The sequence below is a fragment of the Dendrobates tinctorius genome, unplaced genomic scaffold (genome assembly GCF_039654945.1).
Source record: "Dendrobates tinctorius isolate UK_male_01 unplaced genomic scaffold, ASM3965494v1 ptg000028l, whole genome shotgun sequence".
NCBI lineage: Eukaryota > Metazoa > Chordata > Amphibia > Anura > Dendrobatidae > Dendrobates > Dendrobates tinctorius.
The window spans coordinates 33,203,316-33,224,497 of record NW_027361696.1 but is presented as its reverse complement, the minus strand read 5'-3'; the positions used below and the strand labels follow the sequence as shown (position 1 = coordinate 33,224,497).

General features: G+C 42.6%; 1 protein-coding gene across 3 annotated transcripts in view; it reads right to left on the bottom strand.

The window, feature by feature from the left end:
* LOC141085268 (dual specificity tyrosine-phosphorylation-regulated kinase 1B-like) overlaps nucleotides 1-21,182 on the bottom strand; it is a 65,669-nt gene that overhangs the window by 18,110 nt on the left and 26,377 nt on the right. For all 3 annotated transcript variants that reach the window (XM_073570541.1, XM_073570540.1, XM_073570542.1), the window contains exon 2: nucleotides 2,252-2,394. In XM_073570541.1, the coding sequence (XP_073426642.1) occupies nucleotides 2,252-2,314 (63 nt within the window). In that variant the 5' untranslated portion in view covers nucleotides 2,315-2,394. The remainder of the gene's footprint in view (nucleotides 1-2,251; nucleotides 2,395-21,182) is intronic.

Here is a 21,182-nt window from a genome sequence, read left to right as displayed (position 1 = left end):
TTCTGCCAGATAATACTCAGTTTCTTCTTGAAAATGATTGCAAACACAAATTCTTTGGTATTATCTTCATTTAATTTGTCTTAAATGAAAAAAAAACACAAGAGAATGAAGCAAAAAGCAAAACATTGATCATTTCACACAAAACTCCAAAAACGTGCCAGACAAAAGTATTGGCACCCTCAGCCTAATACTTGGTTGCACACCCGTTAGCCAAAATAACTGCGACCAACCACTTCCGGTAACCATCAATGAGTTTCTTACAATGCTCTGCTGGAATTTTAGACCATTCTTCTTTGGCAAACTGCTCCAGGTCCCTGATATTTGAAGGGTGCCTTCTCCAAACTGCCATTTTTAGATCTTTCCACAGGTGTTCTATGGGATTCAGGTCTGGACTCATTGCTGGCCACCTTAGAAGTCTCCAGTGCTTTCTCTCAAACCATTTTCTAGTGCTTTTTGAAGTGTGTTTTGGGTCATTGTCCTGCTGGAAGACCCATGACCTCTGAGGGAGACCCAGCTTTCTCACACTGGGCCCTACATTATGCTGCAAAATTTGTTGGTAGTTTTCAGACTTCATAATGCCATGCACACAGTCAAGCAGTCCAGTGCCAGAGGCAGCAAAGCAACCCCAAAACATCAGGGAACCTCCGCCATGTTTGACTGTAGGGACAGTGTTCTTTTCTTTGAATGCCTCTTTTTTTTCTCCTGTAAACTCTATGTTGATGCCTTTGCCCAAAAAGCTCTACTTTTGTCTCATCTGCCCAGAGAACATTCTTCCAAAACGTTGTAAGCTAAGTGCACACGTTGCAGAAAATTTCTGCTAAAATACCTGAATCCCTTCCCAGAAACCGCACCCATTTTTCCGCGGCGGTTTTTGATGCGTTTTTTTTTTCCGCAGCGGTTTCAAACCGCATGGTAGAAGCCAAAACCGCGGAAAAAAATCCGCAAAATTAATTAGCATGCTGCGGTTTTTTCGCGGTAAAAAACGCATCAATGTGCACAAAAAATGCAAAATGCATAGAAATGACTGGGAAGCTTATTTTTAGCGGTTTTATAGTGAAAACTGCGGTAAAAACAGCTAAGAAAACGCTGTGTGTACACAGCCTTAGGCTTTTTCAGGTAAGTTTTGGCAAACTCCAGCCTGGCTTTTTTTATGTCTCGGGGTAAGAAGTGGGGTCTTCCTGGGTCTCCTACCATACAGTCCCTTTTCATTCAGACGCCGACGGATAGTACGGGTTGACACTGTTGTACCCCCAGACTGAAGGGCAGCTTGAACTTGTTTGGATGTTAGTCGAGGTTCTTTATCCAACATCCGCACAATCTTGCGTTGAAATCTCTTGTCAATTTTTCTTTTTCGTCCACATCTAGGGAGGTTAGCCACAGTGCCATGGGCTTTAAACTTCTTGATGACACTGCGCACGGTAGACACAGGAACATTCAGGTCTTTGGAGATGGACTTGTAGCCTTGAGATTGCTCATGCTTCCTCACAATTTGGTTTCTCAAGTCTTCAGACAGTTCTTTGGTCTTCTTTCTTTTCTCCATGCTCAATGTGGTACACACAAGGACACAGGTTGAGTCAACTTTAATCCATGTCAACTGGCTGCAAGTGTGATTTAGTTATTGCCAACACCTGTTAGGTGCCACAGGGAAGTTACAGGTGCTGTTAATTACACAAATTAGAGAAGCATCACATGATTTTTCGAACAGTGCCAATACTTTTGTCCACCCTCTTTTTTGTGTGGAATTATATCCAATTTGGCTTTAGGACAATTCTTTTTGTGTTTTTTCATTTAAGACAAATTAAATGAAGATAATAATACCAAAGAATTTGTGTTTGCAATCATTTTCAGGAAGAAACCGAGTATTATCTGACAGAATTGCAGGGGTGTCAATACTTTTGGCCACAACTGTAATCGATATTACATAGTGTATGACATTTACATTTTATTACAGTTTGTGTTCTAAAGTTGTATTCCAATAAATATACCTTATGTTCTATCTAAATATCTTGATTATTGTATCATAAAAATGATTAAATGTCTGATGTTCACATTGTACTACAATACATTTTTCACTTAAATATAAGCAATATATGTGGGAGTCGGAGTCGTGGAGTCTGTGTAAGGGAAATTGAGGAGTCAGAGTCGCAGGTTTGGCTTACCGACTCCACAGCCCTGTTCATGCAGAGTATGAATCACTTTGCAAAATGTGGTGCAAAACAAGTTATATAGAGTAAGGCCATGTTCCAGTTACCTGCTGATGATCAGCCATTGATTGGAGGCTGGAGAACGGAGCGTGGCTGTGCTGGCTCGACATGCTTGCCTCAGTGGGGACAAAGGCAAAAGGGGCAGCCAGACAGAAAGAAGAGGAGGACTTGCATCCTGTACTGCTGCCACCTACATTGAAAAAAAAAAAAAAAAAAAAAATTGGAAAAGCTTACTCACTACTAAATGACAGACAAAACCTGTGGCACACAAGTAGCAATATGTAAAACATGCAGAAGACTGTGGCACCTCTAGAATTTACAAGCACATGTTGAAAGCTTGATACTTGGAGAGGCGGAACACAGTGATGGAGAATTTAGTGGCATGTGATGATATCACAAGAAAGATGTCCAAATAACCCCCATTAAGGGAGGCATGTTAACAACCTAATACCTCTGCATACCCTTCTCATACTCCGGGGCTCAGACACGCAACTATGCAGATGAAGGATAGGAACAGATATTAACCACCACTTAACAAGAGTCTAGCTCTTTTTTTATTTTTATCTTTTTGAAGCAAGCAAATAAAACTGCAGACCGAGCTAATCACATTCAACAGAAATTCTATTTAAAATGGGCTTTCCAATGTTACTTTTGCAAGTAGAACCCCCTAAAAAAAACAGGCACATCCGAGCAGTTCCTAGATCAACTTTAACCTACAAAAAAGAACAGTTAGCAAGTGTTCCCTCCAAACGGGACCATCTAACCCCAGTCCCTAATAAATCATGGGAAGTCCAGATAATGTACAGATTGGCATGGAGGGGGCCTCCACAATGATGGGCATCTTAGTACACAGTCTGCACTCCTGCTAGATGCTAAAGGTCCTGAACATAGAATTTAATATAGGTCTATTGAAAATGTAATTTCTAACGATTATGCTATGCACTAAGAACATATGTAAAAACACAGAATATCAACTCTTCCAGTACTGAGAACAGTATGGAAAAATTGCACTAAAAATACTGAAAGAATTGGCATTTATATAACTGCTGCATAAAAAACATCACACTGCACCAAAAAACTATTTCCACTATGGTTTTCTGAACATAACCTGAGGTTTTCCTGCAGGGAAAAAACAAAACCAAAACCATAGGATACGCTACATGTAAGACCCATTTGTTAGTAAAAAATTTCCCAACTCCCCAGTACATTTGAACATTCGACTTTGTTAAGTATTTGAGAGTTTTTAATGTGTAGAGGGGTGTAGGTTCGCAATAAACTCATTTAGCAGCTACATATCGACAACTAAAACAAGAGGTTTGGGAGTCAGAAATTACACCACCCGATCTGCCTTTGTCGGGGGAAGTTTCAGGCTTCTCCTAACACCAATGAATGGCGAGTTTGGCTGAGTTTCATCCACAGGTGTATGTGGACTTTTTACTCTATTAGACCATAGAAAACCACACACCCCCAACACTGAAATTGTAGCACCAAGAAGGAAAAGTTGTGAATTTATAGAAGCAACAGGGTCAATATACAACTTACTAATGTGCAAATGCTGAAAAAAAAATTGAAACAAAATTTTCAAAATATTTCGATTTATTCAGCATGAACGCCACATGCAGAAATCTCGGAAGTTACAGTTTTGGCTAGTATCAATGAGGTGATTCATGGCTGGCGTGCTGAATACACTTGAGCAAATTATCAAGATCCTCTGCTGGCAGCTCCTGTGTAATCACTGACCAAAGACGTCCCCATTGGAGAAAAGTCCAGAGACAGACGCTGCAGCCACGGGAGCAAGTTTAGGCCAATAAACCTGCTCACTCTAGTACGAGCAATGTTGAAGATATTGGAGCACCACTGGATCCACATTTAATCTACAGGGTGGGCCATATATATGGATACACCTAAATAAAATAGGAATGGTTGGTGATATCAACTTCCTGTTTGCAGCACATTAGTATATGGGAGGGGAGAAACTTTTCAAGATGGGTGGTGACCATGGCGGCCATTTTGGATCCAACTTTATATTTTCTGATTGGAAGATGGTCATGTGACAGTTATTGAGAATTTCACTAGAAAAACAATGGTGTACTTGGTTTTAACGTAGCTTTATTCTTTCATGAGTTATTTACAAGTCTATGACCACTTATAAAAGGTGTTCAAAGTGCTGCCCATTGTGTTGGAATGTCAATGGAAATCTCTTCTCCCACTATTGACACAATGATAGCAACACCACAGAAGAAATGCAAAGTTGAAGAGTTTCCCCCCTCCCATATACTAGTGTGCCACAAACAGGAAGTTGATATCACCAACCATTCCCATTTTTTTTAAGGTGTATCCATATAAACAGCCCACCCTGTATTGTTTGCTACAAGTTAAATTGGATGTCACATATCAAAGCCCAAGGCATCATTGTCTACACAAACCACAAGACAGCGTTTGCACGACATTGAGCTACTAGCAAGACTTCCGGCTACATAGCCTTTGAGATTGGTCACGAGTCCCGCTTTTGTCTTGGATGTAATAAAACGCCAGAAATTAGTCTGGGGAACAAGTGGGAAAAACAATGTCATACACCTGGGATTATGGTTTGGGGTAGAATAATGTACTGAAGTCAGACTCCTCTTGCTCATGCCAGGTGCGCTAACAGTTCAGCATTTCATTGGTTTAATTGTTTAAAGCAGACCTGGGCAAAGTGCAGTCCGCGGGCAACATCCAGTCATCTGGCTGTCTCAGTCCGGCCAGCGGACCAAGACAGTCGTGGGGCTGGAAACCAGAGGCCAATAGTCCACATCGTGCCCACCCGCTCGCTGTCTCCATAGGCACAGACTGCAATGGTGGAGGAGGGGCCTCCAGCCACTTCCTCCACCAATGTGTGAGAAACAAGTGACGCGACGTCATTTCACTTAGTCAGCTGTGTACTGCGGAGAGTCAGCACACCGGAGGTAGGGAGAGAAGCAGAGCGCCGGGGAATGGGACCAAGGCAAGTATGTTTTTTTTTTTTGCTTGGGTGGGAATGGGGAGTGTTGTGAATTCACTTTCTGGCCTACTTCTGGTTACTAGTGAAGGTAGTGGAGCTGGTTATATTGACAGAGGGGTCGCGAGTTCTTTTTCCGGGCTCCCTCTGGTGGTTACAGGAAGTAATGGAGCTGATCTAATTAACAGAGGCTTGCCACCTGATGAGGAGGATGATTGGACATCTGGAGTTTCTGACTGGATTTAAGACAGCCGACTCCCTCTATCCCTGCTGGTTATTTTTTCCTGCCTCCTGAGGTCTTAGTTTCCAGCTCAGTCCCTGCATGCTCAAGCTAAGTGTTCTTTTGCTATTGTTCACATTTGATTTGGTTTTGTCTATTTCAGTATTGTGTGGTCAGTCAGCCCTGGCTGGGGCTGTGCTGAATTTCCATCCTTATGTTACTGTTTGTGCCAGTTTGTTTTTGTCCCTTATTAGATTGGCCTCTCTTTGCTCTGCTTTCAGAATATACCAGAGAGCTGACATAGTGGGCAAAGTCTAGTGACTTCAGTATTTTTTCTATCAGACGTGTTGGGCATTTTTTGCAGGGTTTTTTACGTGATTGCAGACCGTCTTTCCTTTCCTGTCCAGTTAATGTGGGCCCCATCGTTTGCTCAGTCTATTTTCCTGCCTGCGTTTTTGTTTTCATCTTGTCTCACCGACAATATGTTTGGGGGTTATTCCTTTGGGGTCTGCTCTGGGGCAGTTTAGATTTCCCCTTTCTTGCTTTAGGCTTATTTAGTTATCCGGCTGTGTTGAGGCGTCTAGAATCATCGTAGGTACGCTTCACGGCTACTGCTACTTGTGTGATTAGGATCAGGGGTCTGCAATCCGCTTAGTTGCCAACCTCTATGGATTTCTGTGACTTAGCTTTGTCTTGCTTTGCTCCTCGGTGACCCAATCATAACAGGGGAGGATATGGGGGTGACACGGTGCTGCAAACGGGGGAGGAAGGTGTTGGGCTCACGCTATTTAAGGGGCTGCGCGTGTGTGTGTGTGTGTGTGTGTGTGTGTGTGTGTGTGTGTGTGTGTGTGTGGGGGGGTCATACGATAAAGGCTGTACTCCGGTTCAAACGATATATAGGGGGATATCAGCATACTTAATTCTAATAAATATTAACCCCTTCACTCCGAGCTTTTTCCGATTTTTCGCTCCTCTTCTTTCCAGAGCCATAACTTTATTTTTCCGTCAATATGGCCATGTGAGGGCTTATTTTTTGCGGGATGAGTTGTACTTTTGAACACCACCATTGGTTTTACCATGTCGTGCACTCAAAAACGGGAAAAAAATTCCAAGTGCGGTGAAATTGCAAAAAAAGTCCAATCCCACACTTGTTTTTTGCTTGGCTTTTTTGCTAGGTTCACTGGATGCTAAATCTAACCTGCCATTATGATTCTCCAGGTCATTACGAGTTCATAGACACCAAACATGTCTATCTTCTCTTATCGAAGTGGTGAAAAAAAATTCCAAAGTTTGCTTAAAAAAAAAATTGCACCATTTTCTGAGACCCGAAGCGTCTTCATTTTTCGTGATCTGGGGTCGGGTGAGGGCTTATTTTTTGCGTTCCGGGCTGACGTTTTCAATGATACCACTTTTGTGCAAATACGTTGTTTTGATTGCCTGTTATTGTATTTTAATGCAATGTCGCGGCGACAAAAAAAAAAAAAAAAAAAAATTAATTCTGGTGTTTTAAATTTTTTTTCTCGCTACGCCGTTTAGCGATCGGGTTAATGCTTTTTTTAATTGATAGATCAGGCAATTCTGAATGCAGCGATACCCAATATGTGGGATTTTTTTTTATTTTGATAGGGGCAAAAGGGGGTTGATTTGAACTTTGTTTTTTTTAATTTTTTTACCTTTGGCATGCTTCAATAGCCTCCATAGGAGGCTAGAATCATGCACAAACCGATTGGCTCTGCTACATATGGGCAGATTTACTGCTGTGCTTTGAGCACCGACCACTGGGTGGCGCTCAAAGCCATCTGCCTGGAACAACCATAGAGGTCTCTATCAGGGCTGTGGAGTTGGAGTCGTGGAGTCGGTATAAAATGGACCGACTCCTAAAATATATAATAAATTGGGTACAGTAGTTCAATGCAGAATGTGCTGAATATTTTTTCATAGGAATTTGGGAAAGTTATGAAATGTCCTATAAATGGGTGTTCTATTCCTGATCTAAGGCTACATTCACACAGCGTTTTTCCTGGGTTTTTTGAGGATACGTTTTTCACCTGCAAAAGCAGATCAGCTTTTTAAAAAACCGCATCACCTGAAAGGTTTTTGAGCTCATAGATAATGTTTTCAGTAGCAAAAGCAGATTAGAAATCTGCTCTATCCATATCATATCTGTACCAAAAAGAATGAAAGCCGGATAGCACACAGACTAACACTCTTTTTTTTTTTTTTTTTTTTTTTAGCACCAGTCAGGTACACCTCATAGCTGCCCAAAATGACGCCCAGGACAGGCATTGCTCGTCTTCAGTAACACATCAACATCAATTGATAGTTGGAATAAATAGACTGCATTCATCACCACATCTTCTTAAGGTGCAGGCTTTATTTTCAAGTGTAGGGGTGTGATGTATGAGGTTCTGCAGCAGCTGAGGTGTGCAGTATGAAATTCTGCGGAACAGTATGAGGTTCTGCCCCCCCCAGGTTTGATCCTGGCTACGCCCATAGTGTCAATGTAGGATCTAGGCTTTCTTAGCTGAGTTAAGTCATAGTGTGTGATATATAGAATATTAGAGTACAGACCAAAACTTTGGACACAGCTTCTCAATCAAAGCGTTTTCTTTATTTTCATGACTATGAAAATTGTAGATTCACTCTGAAGGCATCAAAACTATGAATTAACACATGCGGAATTATATAATTAACAAAAAAGTGTTAAACAACTGAAAATACTGTGTCTTATATGTTCTTTAAAGTAGCCACCTTTTGTTTTGATTTCTGCTTTGCACACTCTTGGCATTCTCTTGATGAGCTTCAAGAGGTAGTCACCAAAAAAGGTTTTCACTTCACAGGTGTGCCCTGTCAGGTTTAATAAGTGGGATTTCTTGCCTTATAAATGGGGTTGGGACCATCAGTTGTGTTGTGCAGAAGTCTGGTGGATACACAGGTGATAGTCCTACTGAATAGACTGTTAGAATTTGTATTATGGCAAGAAAAAAGCAGCTAAGTAAAGAAAAACGAGTGGCCATCAGTGGAAATCTGTGCTTTGGTCTGATGAGTCCAAATCTGAGATCTTTGGTTACAACCACCGTGTCTTTGTGCGACGCAGAAAAGGTGAACGGATGGACTCTACATGCCTGGTTCCCACCGTGAAGCAAGGAGGAGGAGGTGTGATGGTGTGGGGGTGTTTTTCTGGTGACACTGTTGGGGATTTATTCAAAATTGAAGGCATACTGAACCAGCATGGCTACCACAGTATCTTGCAGCGGCATGCCATTCCATCCAGTTTGTGTTTAGTTAGACCATCATTTATTTTTCAACAGGACAATGACCTCAAACACACCTCCAGGCTGTGCAAGGGCTATTTAATCAAGAAGGAGAGTGATGGGGTGCTACGCCAATGACCTGGCCTCCACAGTCACCAGACCTGAACCCAATCGAGATGGTTTGGGGTGAGCTGGACTGCAGAGTGAAGGCAAAAAGGCCAACAAGTGCTAAGCATCTCTGGGAACTCCTTCAAGACTGTTGGAAGACCATTTCCAGTGACTACCTCATGAAGCTCATCAAGAGAATGCCAAGAGTGTGCAAAGCAGTAATCAAAGCAAAAGGTGGCTACTTTGAAGAACCTAGAATATAAGATATATTTTCAGTTGTTTCACACTTTTTTGTTAATGATATAATTCCACATGTGTTAATTCATTGTTTTGATGCCTTCAGAGTGAATCTACAATTTTCATAGTCATGAAAATAAAGAAAACTCTTTGAATGAGAAGGTGTGTCCAAACTTTGGTCTGTGCCGTATGTATGTAATCGATATTATACAGTGTATTACATAATTACAATTTATTACAGTTTTTTGTGTTCTAAAGTTGTATTCCAATAAATAGATATTATGTTCTAAATATCTTGATTATTGGATCATAGAAATGATTAAATGTCTGATGTTCACATTGTACTACAATAAATTTTTCACTTAAATATAAGCAATATATGTGGGAGTCGGAGTCGTGGAGTCCGAGTAAGGGAAATTGAGGAGTCGGAGTCGCAAGTTTGGCTTACCGACTCCACAGCCCTGGTCTCTAGGAGACCTGTGGTTTTTCCAGGCAACATGACGCCGACCTCCGATGATGTGACGGGGGTTGGCAATGATAACAGCGGGATTTAACTAGTTAACAGGTGCAGGCGGATGGCGATTCCGCTCGCGCCTATTGCGGGCACATGTCAGCTGTTCATAACAGCTGACATGTCACGGCTTTGAGGTGGGCTCACCGCTGGAGCCCACCTCAAAGCGGGGATCCTTACCGATTATGTACTATTCTGTCATCGGTAAGGAAGGGATTAAGTGCTACAATTAATATAATTATCAATAATATAATTCTAACATATCGATCTTAATATTGAGTAGAATTTTGTCCTATTGGTTCAGCCCTCCACAACAGTCACGGTCTTTCATGAGGCCCCTCGGGAAAATTAATTGCCCACCCCTGGTGTCGCCATTTCTTCAAAGATCATTCTCATCTGTACTACTGCAACTCTTCACTAATTGATCTCCCTCTTCGTAAACTTTCTCCTCTCCAATGTGCTCCGAATGCAGCAGCCAAGATTGCATTTCTATCCATGCACCTTGTGCCAGTCAGTACACTGGTTGCCCATCCGCTATAGAGTACATTATAAGCTAATTACTAAGCTTTACTTATATAGCACCATCAAAATCTACAGTGATTTACCAACATTATCGTCACTGTCCCCATTGAGGCTTAAAATCTTATTTCCCTAATAATATGTCTTCAGAGTGTGATGAAAACCGGAGAACTGGGAGGAAACCCACGCAAATATGGAGGTAACTTAAACTCCTTGCAGATGTTTGTCCTTGTGCTGCAATAGTGCTAACTACTGAGCCACCGTGCTGCCTCATCGCTCTCACCCACAATGCTCTCCACCACCATACAACTCCTCCCTGATCTCTGCATCACCCCACCCGTGCCGTTTTGCAACTGAACTGAGAATAACCGAACCTCAAGTCTGTAAAGGGCCCGTTACACGTAGCGATATCGCTAGCAATATCGCTGTAACGTCACTGGTTTTGTGACGTAGCAGCGATATTGCTACGTGTGACACTTACCTCTGACCGGCTCCCCCGCACGAGAACGGCCTGGGCCATTTCTCGTCAGCAGATTCCTGCTGGGCTTCCTGTGGCGCCGACGAGTGGACGTGGGCGGGAGGACGACAGGATCGCCTCGTCTGACAGGTAAGTAGCGACCCCCGACCACTGCTATGTCACTGGTGAGATCTGCCTGTGTGGCAGCTCACTAGTGATCACTTAGCGATGCACCAGCGATCCATATCGTTGTCGGGATCGCTGGCGCATCGCTACGTATAACGGTACTCTAAGACTTCTCTCATGCTGAGCCAGTTTTCTGGAATGCACTACCACGGATGAACAGATTAATACTTAGTCCCAGCATTTTTAAGAGTGCTTTAAAAACACATCTCTTTAGACAGGTCTATCAATTCACTAATCTAACTCTTCCCTGCTCCCTCCTAATCACCTGTCTCCACATCCTCCGGATGCACCCAACAGCCCTTGGTAACTGTACTTAAGACAGATCCTTGCTGATGACAGGATCATGCAGCTTTATACCATAACCCCCAATATAATGGACAATATTACATGACAAGCACGGTCTACCTATTGAGCCTCCCTTTTCCTTTTAGATTATAAATATGGCCCTCACTCTTTCTGCAAGTGGTGAACTAGGTGTTATTTTGTACATGACCCCTTAAAATTATAAAGTGCTGCAGAATTTGCTTCTGCTACAGAAATAAATTATTAAGTGTCTCAATCACTGCTGTCGAACCAAAACGCCAAGTGGCATGATGCTTACGAGTAGCCTCCCATAAGTGGCCTAAACGAGCTCCCACAACAAAAGGCATCTCTAGACGTACAAGTGTGTACTCCCACGTGTGATGTCTACAATAGATGCTGACTAAATCAATATGTTTAGAAAATTGTTTCCGTTTTGATCATCCTTTACAGATCATTAAAATGTCCATCAATCCTGTGATTCATGGTTCACGACTTTTCCCTCTTGGTCTTGCAATTTGAAACTTCTTTTTAAGATATTCAGATGCCAATAGACTGCATACAAGACACATTTAAGCCTCGTTATTCCTACACATACAGGGCTATAGATTTATTCCTTTACAACGGTTTCTCATTTCCAGGTAGTGGGCCACAGCATTGTACAAACTTAGTCCAAAATAACCGAGGTAAATTAGATGCACAGGCAACAGTTTTAGGGTGTGCACACGCTGCGGAATGCTCTGCGGATTGGTCCGCGCGGATTTAGTAAAAATCCGCAGGTCAGAAGACGTGCGGCTTATCTGTGGATTACCCTGTGGTTTTGCCCTGCGGTTTATCATCTCTACAATGGAGCAGATCTGCGGTTTATCATCTCTACAATGGAGCAGATGGCAAACCGCAGCGGAATCCGCAGAAAGAATTGACATGTCATTTCTTTCTGCGAATTGAAAACCGCAGCAAAACCGCACTGAAAAATCCGCACCGTCTGCACTGCGGTTTTCGTTTTCCATAAGTTATAATGCTACTGTACACCTCAGCAGAAACTGCTGCGTTTCTGCAGGGCCAAAACCGCTGCGGTTCCGCAGCAGAATCCGCAGCGTGTGCACACCCCCTTAATCACTTTGCTGGAACCACATATACCTGCATCTCCTGAAATTGAGTTACACAGAAGGACAATGGTACAAAGTGACAATATACTATCGCTGTTCAATACAAGCTCTCTCGTAGCGCATCTACAGGTTGCTAAGCAACAGCTCAGACAAAAAGGAAAAAAAGGAAGTCATTCCCTTCCGAAAGATGAATGCACTATGATGATCAACGTAACATCAACTGCAGAATTACAATTACGCATTTATGACATATGGAGGAGGACTTTGTTGCTATATGTCTGGACTGCATTAGCTTTTGGGTGGCTTCTCTATCTGAAGAGAAAGGAAGAAAGTCTCCAGCAAAGCAAACTTCTCCACCTTACATAACACACTTAAACATGAATTTATGTCTTCTCGCTGGGGACAAGCGGACACACTGCTCGCTAGTGCAAAGGTAGTTCTAATTTCCTCCTCTAATTGGTCCAACTAGCAACACAGGTATCCAATGAAGAACTAGTATCTATGGGCAGGGTTAGTCTAAAAATAAAAAAAAGTCAGCTGTGCTGTCTCAGCAGCGGCAGTACCCATAATACCACCATGCACACAGCTGACTAAACACAGCTGCCAGCAGCCGGTTCATGGTTGGCAAGGTAACCAGCGAACTCCTCCCTGTCAGACGGGAATGGAGGATCTGCAGCAGCAAAACCATCCTAAATACTGTGCTATGCGTTACAGGTCTACGGCGGTGACAAGCAAAGCAAAACAAGATGAAAGAAGCCAGTCGCCCTGAACAGCAGCAGCCATAAGGGTTCAAGGAATCCTTATGTGATGGTGTGCACCGAATCACACCTGTGGATTAAGGGTTTAGAAACACCCATAAGATCCAAGTTTTATGCTACCACGATACATTCACAAATTCCAGGATTTTAGCCATCTTCTATCATCCCTCCCAATATGTCAGTATTTACTAATACATGTATTTAGCACTAAAATCCTTCTGGAGCTTTTTTTTTTTTTTTCTTCACATGTCATTCCACGTACAAATGTTTGAATAAATTGCCAACTAGAATATATCTGGCAGGAATGTGAGTATGCAGACGCTTCTGAACGCTCAGTCCTGCAATGGGAACAACCCCGTTAAGGAATAGAGTCAACAAAAAGCACAGCACAAAATCACTGCTTAATTCAAGTACCGGCGCCCAGTGCACACTTGGCCGGGGTCAAACAGATCAGTGCACGTTCCCACCTACTTGTTTTCTTGTCTTTCTCTGCCCCCTCCTTCCTTGATTGACAGCTCTGACTTTACAGGAACCACAGAAGGATGACAATAGACAGAATAAGAGGACAGAACTGCACGGCCACACCGAGGCTGAACCATGTACCCTTGCTTGGTTTGGTCATTTTAAGCTGAATTTCTCAGTTAAAGTAAATGTGGTACATTCTGAACTGTCCTAAAATTCAGAAAATCAAATGTATGCCTGCTATAAATTAGTGTAGATTTGTGACAATTTGCACCAGATTCTGGCTTTCAGTCAAATAAGTTGTGGACCAGGCCTACAACTCAAGTGCTACCTACTTTTCAAAAGAATGAACTGCAAATAAAATGACATTTAATGTGGAAATAGCTCTTGTCATGCGTGACCTTATGGTGGAAGCTGATAAATTCAAGCATACAAGAGATCTGGACACCAAAAAATTGGAACGGAAACTCAGGAGACATAATGGAGGCAGTTACGAGTCACGTGTAACTTCTCTGTCCCCCGGGGCACTTCCTTAACCTAGCAGCAAAGACCCGTCTTCCCAATGGAAAAAAAAATGTGCCACAATTCTGTTTTTTTTTTTTTTTATAAATCTTTTAATACTCTGCATAGTGTGAGCTGGAAGTCACCAGTTGGGTTTATGCCACTAGATATCGTTGTCTTTTTAATCACTGCCGATATTGCAGGGACACCCGAGTGTTACCATTACTGATGTCTATTTATACATTTCTAAAAGGAATAATAGAGGAACAGTACCAGAAGAGTTGTGAGAAAAGATGCTCCAGCGTATGAGCATTATACCAAAATGGACAAGTGAGGGGCGGTCACTGAATATTACGAAAGGTCTCGACTAGTACTCTTGCATTAGCTCAATACATATCTTTTTAGCAGGTTCTGAATTCGTGGGTCTGGTAAACTTACCAATGGTAATTGTAAGTCTCATACTGGCCTATAAACTCACATTACATTGTCCCCAATACTGACCAGCTTGTATCACAGTAATTCAGGAGATCAGGCACAAACCAGATATGCCATTTCCCTCAATAGATGAATGATAGATTTATGGGGAGGGCATAAATTAAAGGGGCTGTGTAGGACTTGGCCTGGCATTAGGATAGGTCAAAGTCTGATCACCCGTTACCCCAATCCGCCAATCAGCTGTTCCAGAACTGCACAGCTCTATACAGTCATGGCCAAAAGTTTAGAGAATGACACAAATAATTTTTTATTATATTAAAGTCTACTGCTTCATTTTTTCTAATGGCAATTTGCACATACTCCAGAATGTTATAAAGAGTGATCAGCTTAACAGCAATTACTTGCAAAGTCAATATTTGCCTAGAAAATTAACTTTATCCCCCAAAACACATTTCAACATCATTGCAGCCCTGCCTTAAAAGGACCAGCTAACATAGTTTCAGTGATTGCTCCATTAACACAGGTGTGGGTGTTGATGAGGACAGGGCTGGAGATCAATCTGTCATGATTAAGAATGACACCACTGGACACTTTAAAAGGAGGCTGGTGCTTGGCATCATTGTTTTTCTTCTGTTAACCATGGTTATCTCTAAAGAAACACATGCAGTCATCATTGCACTGCACAAAAATGGCCTAACAGGGAAGAGTATCGCAGCTAGAAAGATTGCACCTCAGTCAACAATCTATCGCATCATCAAGAACTTCAAGGAGAGAGGTTCCCTCGTTGCCAAAAAGGCTCCAGGGCGCCCAAGACAGACCAGCAAGCGCCAGGCCGTCTCTTAAAAGTGTTTCAGCTGCGGGATCGGGCTACCAGCAGTGCAGAGCTTGCTCAGGAATGGCAGCAGGCAGGTGTGAGTGCATCTGCACGCACTGTGAGGCGGAGACTCTTGGAGCAAGTCCTGGTCTCAAGGAGGGCAGCAAAGAAGCCACTTCTCTCCAGAAAAAACATCATGGACAGACTGATATTCTGCAAGAGGTACAGGGAGTGGACTGCTGAGGACTGGGGTAAAGTCATTTTCTCTGATGAATCCCCTTTTCGATTGTTTGGGACATCTGGAAAACGGCTTATTCGGAGAAGACCAGGTGAGAGCTACCACCAGTCTTGTCTCATGCCAACTGTCAAGCATCCTGAAACCATTCATGTGTGGGGTGGCTTCTCAGCCAAGGGAATGGGCCCTCTCTCAGTCTTGCCCAAAAACACAGTCATGAATAAAGAATGGTACCAGAATGTCCTCCAAGAGCAACTTCTCCCAACCGTCCAAGAGCAGTTTGGCGATCAACAATGCCTTTTTCAACATGATGGAGCACCTTGCCATAAAGCAAAGTTGATAACGAAATGGCTCAGGGAACAAAACAGATTTTGGGACCATGGCCTGGAAACTCCCCAGATCTTAATCCCATTGAGAACTTGTGGTCAATCATCAAGAGACGGGTGGACAAACAAAAACCTTCAAATTCAGACAAAATAAAAGCATTGATTTTGCAAGAATGGACTGCTATCAGTCAGGATTTGATCCAGAAGTCGATTGAGAGCATGCCAGGGAGAATTGTGAGGTCCTGAAGAAGAAGGGTCAACACTGCAAATATTGACTTGCTGCATTAACTCATTCTAACTGTCAATATAACCTTTTGTTACTCAATGATTGCAATTATATTTCTGTATGTGATAAAAACATCTGACAAACACATAAAAACCAGAGGCCAGCAGATCATGTGAAAATATAATATTTGTGTCATTCTCCAAACTTTTGGCCATGACTGTAGACTGTATAGCGGCCTCGGCAGGTACTGCACATCACACCCAAATTCAAATCAATAAGCCCGGGAACAGCACCACTGCCAGACATTGATGACCTATCCTAAAGATAGACCGACCATCAATCTTAAAGTCCTGGACAACCCCTTTAAACCCAATCTGACTGAGAATAGCTCTTTAGTGCAAGGCGTAAGTTGGGTTTACTGAGTGATATCAAGTACTTCTAATCTATTTGGTCCAGCAGAGAAGGTTCTGAAACTGACCACTTTGAGGATCAATGTGGAAGGGGCTAATAAGCCGATGAAGAGGGCGAGAGATGGATTGTCTTTTGTTTCCCGTCTAAGGTCCCAAAGAGTACGCTGCAATCAATGAAGATAGTGTGCTATGGTGACATCAGACACATTGCCCCAGGCTGTGTATAATACAGCACACAATCCTGATTATTCAAAACAATAGAAGATTATAGCCATTTGTCTACATTGCAGGTCAGAATTTTTACTAAAAGTTCCGAGGTAGGCGTCTCATTTTAATAAAACCATTTTTGCACTACAAAGACAATACCATTTCACATACATGGCGCTGCCAATTAACACCCAGGGTTGGTGCAGAGCAGTAGCGAGTTTAGCACTCTGAAGTCGCCGGGTTCACAACTCACTACGATGCCAAAGAAGGCAAGTAAGGACTGAGCACACGGGATTTAAGTACTGCTTCACGGTGTATTAATAGCAAGTGAACTAAAAATACAAGCCCATGTAAAACTCAACCCTTTGTGAGCACTAGTAGGGGGATAAACTCCTTCCAGGACAATGTTGACTTTTAAGTAACATTTATTAAGAAATAATTGTCAATTTCACATTAAATTGTATTTTTTTTTTTTTGAGGGGGTGTGGATCGACCTTCCTCCTCATTAGAAATTTTCATTGCCATCTCGCAGGGCAACTTCAGGCTTTCATTAAGGTATTACTTTATCAATGATGAAGGTTTTCTTTTTTTTTTTAACCTTACGACAAATTCAAGAACAGAGACTAAAAGTAACAAAAAGGTAAAGACTAGCTGTGCACAGGTTGGATGACAAAAGGCAGCCGCTCGTCATTACGGCAGATATTGGTGCCAACTTACTGCTCCAGCTTAGAGATAGAGTAACAAACAGTCTGAATTCCCGGATTGTTGGAAGAAATGGGTCAAGGTGGAGGAATGCACCTTGACCCATTTCTTAATTTGGAATACACTGCATTCCCCACCAGGGATGGTCAAATCCTTTAAAAGCTTGTTAGATTGGTCTAAGGGTGTGTGCACATGCTGCGGATCCGCAGCGGTTTTGGTCCTGCGGATCCGCAGCAGTTTCTGCTGCGGTGTACAGTACCATTAAAAGCAATGAAAGATGAAAACCGCTGTGCAGACAGTGCAGATTTTTCCGCAGTTTCAAAACCGCAGCATGTCAATTCTTTGTGCGGATTCCGCTGCGGTTTGGCACCTGCTCCATGGCAGGTGTCAAACCGCAGGTTAAACCGCATAAAAACTGCAGATAAGCCGCAGGTCTTTTGACCTGCGGTTTTTGACAAATCCACGCGGAAAAATCCGCAGGACAATCCGCAGCGTGTGCACACACCCTAAGAGCACCGTGGACATCAACTGGTGAGAACCAGTCAGATTTCTGACTGAAAGGGCTAGAAAAGTTATGAAACTGCCCAGAAACCAGTGAGGACATCCAGCCTGGAATGATTACTGCAGTATAAGGCCTGTTTCACATTTCTGTTTTTTGACGTCAGTCAAAATCCACCACTCTTAGGAAAAAACTGATCAGCCCCTTTTTCGGCGGATTCGTTTTTTTCCCCCATAGACTTACATTAGCGGCGGATTTTGGCTGACGGTCGTCCATCTCACCCTTTTTTGACGGATCCGTCAGAATTTTAGCGGCTCCCGGGCGGAGGAGACGGACTCAAACTTTTTTCAGCGCAACGGTCCGCTATTTTGTATTGCGCATGCCCGGCAGATTAGCTCTGGCAGGGATGCGTCCGCGAAGGCGTTAAAAAAAAAAAAAAAAAAAAAATTCTCACTCTCTCTAACGGATCCAGTGGCATCAGTTTGGCCCATGACGGAGACAGATCCGTTTTTTAACCGCCTGGCGGATTCTGACTGAACTTCAAAGACAGAAATGTGAAACAGGCCTAAGCGGGTACTATTGGCCAGCTCTGTTAAATACGGTATATAACAGGAACTACAACTGGAGGGTAAAACAAAGGAGAAGCCGTCTGACCCTAGAGTTAACCCCCCCCCCCCCCAGACACAACAGAAAAATGCTGAATAAATAAATTAACTTTCACGACTCCTCCATACACAGGAGTGTTGGGCTCAACTATATGCTCCCATGTCCTCTACAGCGACAGTGAACGAAAGGAATGGCAGGCCAAATCCAGACATGTTGGATCCCTCTCTCATTCCAAACACAGACTTTGGGCCAAGCCCACTAATATCAGCGGGTCCGGACAATCGTTAGCCTAATGTGTGTGGTCCTTAGCTTGACTGCGAAGGACAGGGTCAATAAAACATGACAAAGTCTCTGCATTATGGTCAGATACCATGGTCAGAAACCATTATCAACCACAATCGGATCCTTAAGACGGAACCTGAAAACCCATCTCTTCAGGAAAGCTTACAGCCTGCAATGATCCCCACTGCCTCCTCACCACTACTGGGGCTACCGCCTCACCATCACTGGAGCTGCTGCAACCCCCCAACCTACTGTCTCCTTCCCCACCATCCTGTAGAATGCAAGCCAAAAGGGCAGGGTCCTCTCTATATCAGTCTGTGATTGTTAGTTTGTTTACTGTAAGTGATATCTGTAATTTGTATGTTAAGGTCCCCTTACATTTAGCGATGCACCAGCAATCCCGACAACGATACAATCCGGTCAGGATCGCTGATGCATCGCTAAATAGTCGCTAGTGAGCTGCCAAACAGGCAGATCTCACCAGCGATGCAGCAGCGGTCAGCGGTCGTTACCTGTCACACGCAGCTCTGCTTAAGTCTTCCGCCCGCGTCCATTGGTCGCTCGTCGGCGCCAGCAGGAAGCCGGCTATGAGAAAACAGATCATCCCGTTCTTGCGCGATATCCAGCAGTGGTGCCGGTTGGAGGTAAGTGTCACATGTAGCAAGATCGCTAGCGATATCGCTGTTGCGTCGCAAAATCGCTGACGTTTTAGCGATATCGCTATGTGTGAAGGGGGCTTTACCCCTTCTCATGTACAGCACCATGAAATCAATGGTGCTACATAAAATAATATTATTATTACGGTACCATGGTTCAATTCTGGGTCACCTGCCAGCCCTAGACAGTCTGAGTCAACGCTCCCTGTGGTCTGACGTATGAGGTTGCAAATATGTAATTTACCATAACATTGTCTTATATTCAGCCATCTTTTTATTGCAGTTTATTTCTAGATGTGTCACCCATCCACTGTTAAGACACTATACTGTTCATCTTCTGCTGGATGTGATTTTGCATTTATCCTTCATGGGGACCGTATCAGAGAAGGATGCTGCTACATATTCTTCCATAAAGTCTCAATAAACATTAGTTTGAAACTACATAAAATCAGAAAGTGGCAGAGCCTATGTTACTAGGCAAGCTGTACTTACTCTGATGGCTACCATGTATTAAGTCAAATGGATACTTTACAAAACAAGTCTTATTCTAGGACCCAGGATCAGAATAGTGCTCTGATATTTTCTATACTATAGATTTCCTTTAATGATTTATACAGCTGTCTATTCAACAGGTTTTTGACACCCAATATGAGAGCAGCACAATGTAGAGACAAGAAGCCCCAGATAAAGTAGCAAAAGCCTGTCAAAAGATTCCCTTTAAAACTGATATTTTAACCATGAAAAATCAATCCAAACTATTTGTAGTTATCCAACCTCTACACAAACCCTATATATAGCCGACATATGAACTGCACGGCTCTGGAATTTCTTTTTTTTTTTTACGTTGCCTTCTTAAGTCTTTGGAGCCTCACACATGCAAGTAAGTGTTAATTTTGCAGTTTAGGCTCAATAGATTTCACAACTATTCCATTCTCAGCAGTGTGTGCAGAAAGCATTAAGTTTACAGTCTGTCCCTTAAAGTTACTCTGTTCTTCTCTGTAACAGATTACAGAAACTGTGCCAAATGGTCCTTAATTGCCTGGTGATACACTGGGTTCATTTAAGGTCTGAACTGCACACAAGGTCTGATGCTATGAATAGCTGAAAAAAAAAAAATATCGGGATGAAAGAAAAACAGGGCTGTTTCCTGCTCCAACTTTCTGAAACACTTAAGTTATATGAAAATATTTTACCATCAGGAGAATCTCGATAAATGCCGCCTGGCTTTGGTGCACAAACAGCGGGGGAAATTAAATTCACTTGATATTTCATCTATAGAGGAAAGGTATCTGCAATCTATGAATCTACAGTTGTCAAAACTAAAAGGCCCAGAAAGGCATCTGCAATCTATGAATCTACAGTTGTCAAAACTGAAAGGCCCAGGACACTGAAAGCTGCCGATAGCTGGGTCACGTTGGGAAGTTTTATAAGAGTTGGAGAGCCACCGATTGCAAACAACTCGCCAAAAGTAACTGACAGCTGGCAGCCATGCTTCTTAAAGTTTATCAGCTCCATTTGGGCAGTTCTTAACCTGTGTAATTCAAGTCTCAGATCATAGATTCATAGGAGTCAGCACCATATGATCAGCATGATCATCAATAGATATCAAACTACTTCCAAAATCCAGCCATTCTGCCAGTACCGGGTCAAACACCATGAGCATATGGAGCATGGTCTTAAATATCGATCACAACCTTTTCAGGATTATCAAACAGATGGAAAAGAAACCAGTCTTATCAAAGTGAACAGAAAACTAACCATGAAGTAGAGGACATTGCAACAGTTAGTACTATACTAGTATAAAAAAAAAAACAAAAAAAACTTGCCTACCCTGCAATGATGATAACGTAAAATGATGGGCTGATAGCATCAAAAAGGAGGTTATATATAACTAATGTCTGGTAAGGATGGACACCATTTTGAAGAACACATGATATTCAGATGGATTCATTTGTAACAGAATCTTTTTTAAAATAAAAAT